The sequence below is a fragment of the Watersipora subatra genome, chromosome 1 (assembly GCF_963576615.1).
Source record: "Watersipora subatra chromosome 1, tzWatSuba1.1, whole genome shotgun sequence".
Taxonomy (NCBI): domain Eukaryota; kingdom Metazoa; phylum Bryozoa; class Gymnolaemata; order Cheilostomatida; family Watersiporidae; genus Watersipora; species Watersipora subatra.
Window position 1 is genome coordinate 16,210,458 of NC_088708.1, and position 8,824 is coordinate 16,219,281.

General features: G+C 37.2%; 1 protein-coding gene across 1 annotated transcript; it reads left to right on the forward strand.

The window, feature by feature from the left end:
• Positions 1-1,108: 1,108 nt before the first annotated feature.
• On the forward strand, positions 1,109-8,580 carry LOC137404789 (carbohydrate sulfotransferase 11-like). Its single transcript, XM_068091049.1, has 4 exons — positions 1,109-1,527; positions 2,536-2,707; positions 5,391-5,553; positions 8,369-8,580. Exons 1-4 carry the CDS (start codon positions 1,109-1,111, stop codon positions 8,578-8,580), a joined length of 966 nt encoding a protein of 321 aa, XP_067947150.1.
• Positions 8,581-8,824: the final 244 nt, after the last annotated feature.

The window sequence follows — 8,824 nt, forward strand, 5'->3', positions numbered from 1 at the left end:
ATAAAAAAAACATATTCTTAAGCCATGCGAGGTCACCATTTTACGAAAGCAAAATTTGAGAGAAAATAACTCCGACATGGCACTTAAATTGCCATGTTGGATACCCAACAATATAGATTGTTACCCAGTGTTATTGTTATTTGTAGTACTCTGGCAGTCTAGTGTGTCGTGAGAGATAATCAGGTGTAATAACTATTCACACAGTTATTCGGTAATATCAATGAGAAGTTGGTTGGTGCAGTTGTTAGAGTGTCTTGTCAATGGTGCCGAGTGCTGTGAGTTTGATACTCGTATAATGCTGTTTTATTTCAAGCCTCCAACCACGGCTCCGTACAGGCAAATAGACATACAAGTGGCATCATAAACATAGGACCGCCTGGTGATTTCATAATAACACATAAACTCCCTTTCCCTATAATCTCAGACCATTATATTATACAAATTTGAAAAGCAAATTTTCTAGACATTCTGTCTACCACCAAAGGTACACTCTAGTGATAAAATATGTTTAATGGGCACCCATTATATCCTATCAGGTCAGTCTAGCCTTATGGTGTCCTACTAAATACTAGCCTGGGTGCTAGAAACACCCTAAAAGAACTTAAAAACACCACCAATTAACTTGTATAGAGCTATGTTCTAAAATTATGTCAAATTAAGTTGCGTTTTTCACAAATGTACACATTATTAGTTTAGGATTTTTGTACCGCTTTATGCCGAAAATGCCACATTTGTGCTAACATCAAACTAATAAAGCAAATATCAGTTATTTTTACATAATATTCTTATCCAGTACATTCTGATCTTTCTATTGATGTGCATATTGTCATAATTCACATAATACCAACAAAACAATACATGTACATGTATATGAATTAACAACAAAAGTGCGTTTATTTCAAGTAGTTTCATAATTACGATCACCACTGTAGCTCATATAATAGTAAAGATTGAGTGAGGAGTTGTGCGCACTTGCATAGTGTTGGTCAGTGAAACTTGAAAAGTTTTCATAAAAGAGAAGACAAAGAAAATAAGATCACCACAAATTTACCGTTATTTCTGGTTATTTTAGAAAAACACTTGAGCAGCTTTTCTAGCCGGTCCTATTATGGCCGACTGGTACAGTCCAACAACCACAAAGGCCTTCATTCTACTTCTCATACAGTTTACTATCTTGTGTGTTCTCATCAACCGTGGCACCGTGTTTGAACAAAACTTGGGTTCAGCTTATATGAAAAAGAAGAGCCCAAATCATGGCTATCAAAAAATCACACCAAACATCGACAATAATGCGAGGATCGTAAAACATCGAGTGACGATGGTGAGAAATCACTGTGATGCTCATAAAAAAGAGATGATGGCTGAGTATCCTGACTATGATCATTCATCTGGGCTCCTCACTTGGGTCTGGATGACTTCTCAGAACCATAGCCTCTTCTACTGCGCCACACCAAAATGTGGCAGCACTACCTGGAAGTCCTATCTCATGGAAGACCTTGGAATAGATTGGCATATTGACACACACGAGTGAGTGCTTGTTAAAGATGAGATTACACAAAATTTCAGTAGATTTTACCAAAAAGTATCAGTATTTGCCATCAGTATCACCATTTGTAATTGTTTTTGATGTTTGAGATGATCTGACTGCCAGCATGTTTCAAGATTAAAATCGACAAAACTTCATCGCAAAACAAACGCTCGAATCAAGTGAAAGTGTGATTATGATGTCTATATAATAGTTGCAAAGAGACTGACAGAATAGAGACGCGTAACACTGCAACCTGAACACAATAGTCGATATCAACTATAGCCACGATAAGAACTAGTGGCGCCATTTCGTACATATTTTTTTTGAGTGTTTTAACAGCAATCAAGCTTTGTCGATTTTAATCTTGAAACATGCTGGCAGTCAGATCTTCTCAAACATCAAAAACAATCAAAAATGATAAAAAATTACCGATAGCCAACTTTTTGATAGAATGTACTGAAATTTTGTGCACGTCCATCTTTAATACATGTTTTTATACTTATAATTTAAATGCTCAGAATCATTAGTTTACAGATTTTAGGTTATATTCTCAGCTCAGGTTGGACAAGCAGAGCTAGCACCCCTTTTCTGCATTGCTCTCACACAAAAATGGCTACATGTAAGTTATAGGACTGACAATAAATTTTAGGTGGAGCACTTTGCTGCAGCGCAATATAGCTACGAAAGCAATTCAAGAAGTAACTTTTATTGGTCTGAAGTATTTTAGTTAGGTATAGTTTCTTACACTCTTAATAATAATGCTCTCAACTGGATTGTCTCTCAACTGCGATATGCTTTACAAGTGGCAAATACCGGTAGTTGCTATCATCGATTTCTTGCTGCTTCGAAAATTCAGATTAGTAGATTTTCAGCCTAAGAAAACATTTTTTCAAAAAAAATTTCTTTTCACTCTGCACTATATATTACATAATTTATTTGTTTATGTCAAGTATGTTCTTTCAAACAAATAAAAACGAGTAGACAACCCTCTGCTATGTTGTTTGCAGAGCTGCCCGACAGCTGGGTGTATACTATGAGCTGCCAGAGCACTTGAAGAGCATCACTGAGTTCTTAGAGACATATCGGCCCAACAATCGGTTGATGATTGTGAGGAACCCATGGGCCAGGCTGGCCTCAGCCTATGATGATAAGATTGTTGTCAAAAAATGGTCACTTAAGGTATGAGTGGACAACTTCTTATAAATTCAATAGACCTAATAAAGCAAATGAAGTAGAACAGAATTGATTATCTGAATAGAAAGTATGTATGTTTCTCTAGTTGCTCATCTCTTAACCCTATTCAAATCGAACACCAGATGTGTGACGGACTTGAGTCAGCCACACATCTGTGCTGTGTGGCTGACCTAAGTCAGCAGCTCAGTTGACAATTGCCAACTTGGCTGCTGTAAAATCACCGGATTGATTTTTTAATCTTTTATGACACAAGCCACTAACTCTGAAAGAATGAGGGAGACAGCAATGAGTTGAACCATGATCTGTAACTCTTCGAGTCTAACATCTAACACAGTGTGACCTACATATTTGGAGGTCGACTTGTATATTTAGATAGACTTTTATACCGTATTTCGTTTGGAACCACTTCATCTTTTTCCGGCGGCTCAGTACCTTCCCCAAGATCTTCTGACCGCAACTCTTTTTCTGCACTGCTGAACTAGTCGACAATAACGTTCAAAAAATTTTTTACCAGAGCAAAACTTTTACATGTCGTCATTTAGAAGACCTTTCGGTCAAATATTGAGAAACTTTCAGCCGCATGTACAGCTTGCGTGCTAAGCGTTTTAAGCAAACAAGTTTCAGCCTCAAAATAGTAGTGCAGATTCCGTTGTAGTTGCTAAACCTTTTTACTCATACAAAGAATTACTATTAGCCTGGTACAATTATCAATTATTTCTATGGTGTTGCTTTCAAAGCTTTAAAGAAAGAAATGTAAAGCTTTGAAGTTAGGAAACAGACTTTGATAAAAAACAGCAATCAGCAAATAATTGATTGTTAATGATATAACCGAGTCGTTATTAGTACCATTTTGTGGACACTTTACTACTGATCACTTTCTATTATGGGTTCGTAAAGTTCAAAGAATGTCTAAATGGCGGTCAAATAGAAATGGCGTTCAATTAACGAGTAGCGTTGAAATAGAGGTTTTTCGACAACTGAAAGTACCCATTCACTCCCTTTTAGTCAGCTTAACCCTTTGCTGTCCTTCCTGTTGCGTTAGAATACCTGCTTCAACAGAAAACAACAGAAATTTTATTTTTGGTGATAGTATAATCTTAAAGAGATGTAAGCATTAAGAGAAGCGAATGGCCTACAAGGTATACGCAATCATAAGAGAAGACAACTTAGAAAATTTTTTAGCCTTTTTTGTTGTACTTTTCTTCTGCCTTTAACAGCCAATTTTGGTAATAGAAATATTTTGTTCATAGCTATTATAATTATAGCTATTAATCTACTCAGCTAATTTTCTCAATAAACCTTGATACTTCTCAGTCATTAAGACAAAGGCTAAAGTTGAGAAAATTTGTCCTGAATCTGTGAATCTCAGAGTGAAATACTCTCTTAGAGTTAAACTGAGTTGCTGTGAATATAGCCTTCGTATCTTAATCTATTTAAAAGTTTACCTGGGATGATATCTCAGAAAATTTCAGCTCGATGGAAACTATTCGTTTGTGACTACCTCTAGCATATTAGCTCAGTAGGATAAATTTATACATGTATATTTGGAGTTGTCTTCACTTTAGTTAAGCTAATCAATATCAGGTTGTACATGTATATATCAAAGTAATGCTATTTTCCTCTTTATCAATTGCTAAAAACCAATATCTCTACAGTGTGTACAGAAATTTAAGCGACAAAGTAAACACTCTGCTCCCGTGGCTCATTATAGATGAGATATGTACAGAGTAAACAAGTGCTATGTAAGTGTTGTCCTTGCTACTAAATCAACTCTTGATGATTCTCCTTTTACACTCAGAATACAAAGCGTACTGTCTCTTTACACTTTGAGCCAATATATATACTCAAACCATCGACAGATGTCAGTGATATAACAAGCTGTTTTTTCCTCTTCACAACTTTGACGCGCTTTCACCTATCTACAGTTTCATGTTGTGCCCTTTTTTATTAATCCGCCACTGTGGAATTACCCCTTCAACGCATGTTCAGCTATTTGCCTCGGTAATATGGAAGGGTGGGGGAAGGTTCTGCCCAACCATAGTCTATTATTGTTATCACAGCCACGCCCTCTAAGCTGGGTTTAGAATGGTTTTTGTTTGTCATTATTATATTTGTGAAGTTGGGTGTAGAATAGTTTTTAATTATTATAATTATATTCAATTCTGTATGAATTTTACAATGAAGCAAACAACGTCAAATCGGATTTGCCATTCTGCATGGTTTTTACCCCTAAAAATTCTACTTGTCACTCACTTACTTGTCACTTACTTGTCACTTACTTGTCACTTACTTGTCACTTACTTGTCTTTCACTTGTCACTTACTTGTCACTTACTTGTCACTCACTTACTTGTCACTCACTTACTTGTCACTTACTTGTCACTTACTTGTTACTTACTTGTCACTTACTTGTCACTCACTTACTTGTCACTCACTTACTTGTCACTTACTTGTCATTTACTTGTCACTTACTTGTCACTTACTTGTCACTTACCAAATTCTTTTAAAATTCTTAAAAATTTAAAGCCTAATGTTTTTATCAATGGATTCACAGTGAAGCTTGCTAAATGCAAGATTTTAAATTTTAAAAGAAAATTGCTAGTAGATTATTTTATCAAAAGTGGTAACTTGCTATTCATAATTTCATATGTGTTATCTGTACTTTGCAGCGCATGTGTGCTGGGTGGAAACCATACCAACAAATGACGATGCCGACGTTTGCACAGTTTATAGACTGTGTTCTGCATAATCCTCCAAAAGTGTACTATGAAGGGCACACTCACCCTCTCACATCGCTGTGTGCTCTTTGTCATATGGACTACAACATAATATGTAAGTAGAGAAAAAAGACACAGCCAGTATGTAATAATATGGAACTACTAAAACGAACATTCCAACTTTATGTTAGGAGTAAATTTCTCTGTAACTGAGCGAGAAATGACTAGCCTCCAGCCAATCACAATTGTGAGGAATACTTCGTTATCTAGTGCTACTAGTGGTCTATAGTGTGGTCCTGACCTATGACCCTATGATGCTCTAACTAGGTAAATAGAGTAGAGTAACATTTAAAATGTGTGTGCGTGGGTGAGTGCGCATGCACACGCATGTGTGCACAAGCATGTGTGTGTGTGTTTGTGCATGTGTGTGCACATGTGTACACCATGTGAGCATGTGTGTGTGTGTGTGTGTATGCATGTGTGTGTGCGCATGTGCGTGGGTGTGTGTGCACATGTGTGCACCATGTGAGCATGTGTGTGCGCATGTGTGTGTGTGTGTGTATGCATGAGCAATCCCTCGAAGGTCGAGTAGGATGTCTGCTTAGCTTACTGCAAGCAGAGGCTGTGCATGCTTTTATGAGCATTGTTGTACAAACATTGTCTCTGTGATCTTGGCTGGACATGTCTGATTCCAGTGGTAAGGAAACATCAACAACTGGAGACCTGTCCAGTTGCAGAGAGCAATTTTAGGTTGGATGCCATTCCTGTAACCACTAGAGGCCATTTTTAAGAAAGGAGTCCCTACCTGTTAGCAGATCAGGCACTGTAGACCCCAGGTGCTCTTTTTAAAAAGTCCTGTAATTCCAGGCTGTAGTTTACCATAATTGATAGCGAGGAAGAGAGACAAATAGCTGATTGCAAACTCATAACAACCTTATTTGAGGCTACTAGTACAACCATTTGAGGCTACTAGTACAACCATTTAAGACTATTAGTACAACCATTTGAGGCTACTAGTACAACCATTTGAGGCTACTAGTACAACCATTTAAGACTATTAGTACAACCATTTGAGGCTACTAGTACAACCATTTGAGGCTACTGGTACAACCATTTGAGGCTACTAGTACAACCATTTGAGGCTACTAGTACAACAATTTGCTAAAACGTCATAATGTGGTAAAAATTTGCGCTGACATGGTTACTCGCTGTTTGCTTTTCTATTGAGCATATTTTCAATGCTTGAAGGAGCATGGATTGGCTGCGCTTTCCTTTCATGGTAATTTCTGATTGGTGTATAATATCAACACTAGGGCAGATATCCAAATACTTTCCTTAGAAGTCTGAACTTTAACACTGCAGTTGTCATAAATCCTAGTAATAACATTTAAAAGTTATACTCAAAAATAACTTTTCATCAGCAACAAGGTAATACAACTCTAGATATATATCGTGTTCGTCTTTACTGTACACGTTCATTTTCCCTACAGCAAGTGTTTAGTAAGCATTTTATTTGGTGGTCTGTTAAAACAGGTACAAACAGGCAGCAACTTGCCACAAAATGCGTTTCTAACAAGAGTTAGCAGATTCAGAATTGTTTCAGAATTGGTACAGATAAACTTTGCCATTCCCAGAAATCATAGACACTCACCATAATTATGTTTGAATATTTCTAAACATACCCATTGTTTTAGCACAAAAACCTTCACGATATGTATAGGCTTATATAATATTTAATAATGACATTTTTCAGGATGTAGCTCTGAGCTTACATCATAATAAACTTATCGTATTCATGTTTTTCATTATTGTTATTACTAGTACATGGGCTGTCTCAGGCGCTGTGAGAGTTCGTGACGAATGACAACTACGGGTACAATTATTCTAAGACACCAGGGGTGGTTGATTGGGCAGTTGTTAGAGTGTCAGTCTACTGTACTGAAAGTTGTGGGTTCGAAGTTGTGAGTTTGGAGCTGTGGGTTCGAAGTTGTGGGTTCGGAGTTGTGGGCTCGGAGTTGTGAGTTCGGAGTTGTGGGTTCGAAGTTGTGGGTTCGAAGTTGTGGGTTCGAAGTTGTGGGTTCGAAGTTGTGGTTTCGAAGTTGTGGGTTTGAAGTTGTGGATCTGTATGACATAGTCATTTTCTAACCTCTAATCGGAGCTTTCGAAAGACAGACATGGTTCTAAGTATAGTGAAGATTATTGTAAGACAGTTTCAATACCGCTATAGCTAGTATGTACTCCTGTCATCGACGCAGTTTCACAAGATTGAGTTTGACAGGACCTTCCGGTGCTATTATTAGAGTGCATTTTCAACTTCCAGTGTAGCTTTAAGAAAAATAGCACACGAACAATGTTATAAGAAAGGACCGCTCTAAAGATCTTGTTATCATTTTGTTAAGTAACTGTGTTGTCTAAAATGCTCCGCGTCACACCTTTTCTAACAGCGACGCCGGCTATCGTATCTTGAATGGAATTTTAGGAATTTTTCACATGACGCAATATAAAAATACAAGTGTTAACAACCTATCACAATAGAGAATGAAAAGACAAATCATAGCTAGTTTATCGAGTTGCTTGGCTACCTGAATATGCACGACAAACAAGCAATGAATACTGTTTACACAAAAAGTTCTCCATTTACTACAATTCTTTTAAAGCTGACCAAAGTCCGTTTTGATTAAAGCAACGACTCATATTGCAACGAGCTTGTATACACAATATTACACATTTTCTAGTGCTCTTTCCACCTTTAGTGGATAAGCAAAAGGAGCTAGACTAACTTATGTACAACCAATAGTCTATTATTTATTACACTAAAACGTAAACTTTCATAAGATTTGAAAAAGTTTCTAACACGCCGCATTACTAAATCACAAACCTTTAGGATTTAGCATTGCAGCGTGTTAGATCGCTTGACCTTGACCTTGCAGTGAAGCTAGAGGAAATGGATGTAATGGAGCTGTACCTCATGAATCTGCTGAAGTTTAAAGTCAAGCCAAAGTACAAACCTCCACGAAAAATGAAGAACAACAAATATCAAGATAGATACAGAAATATATCGGCAGCCCAAATTGCCCAGCTGCAGCATGTTTACAGATACGATATAAGCTTGTTCAACTACCCACAAAGTCCATTTGACTGATAGATGTCATTGCAGTAGCTTTGTCTGCATGAAAAAGTGGATGCTGGCAATATGAATTTTAGGGCTTCTTTGCTGTTTGACACTGCAAGCAATTCTATATACCAGATATTCGGCATCAAGTGAGTTGACCTTAGTCAATGCTTTGCTGATTCCTTGCTGATTCTGATCGCTGACACAGATGCCCCAATCTTGGTATAGAGTTAGTTAGAAGTTGCAGTATTATTAAGATTATGTAAATGATAGC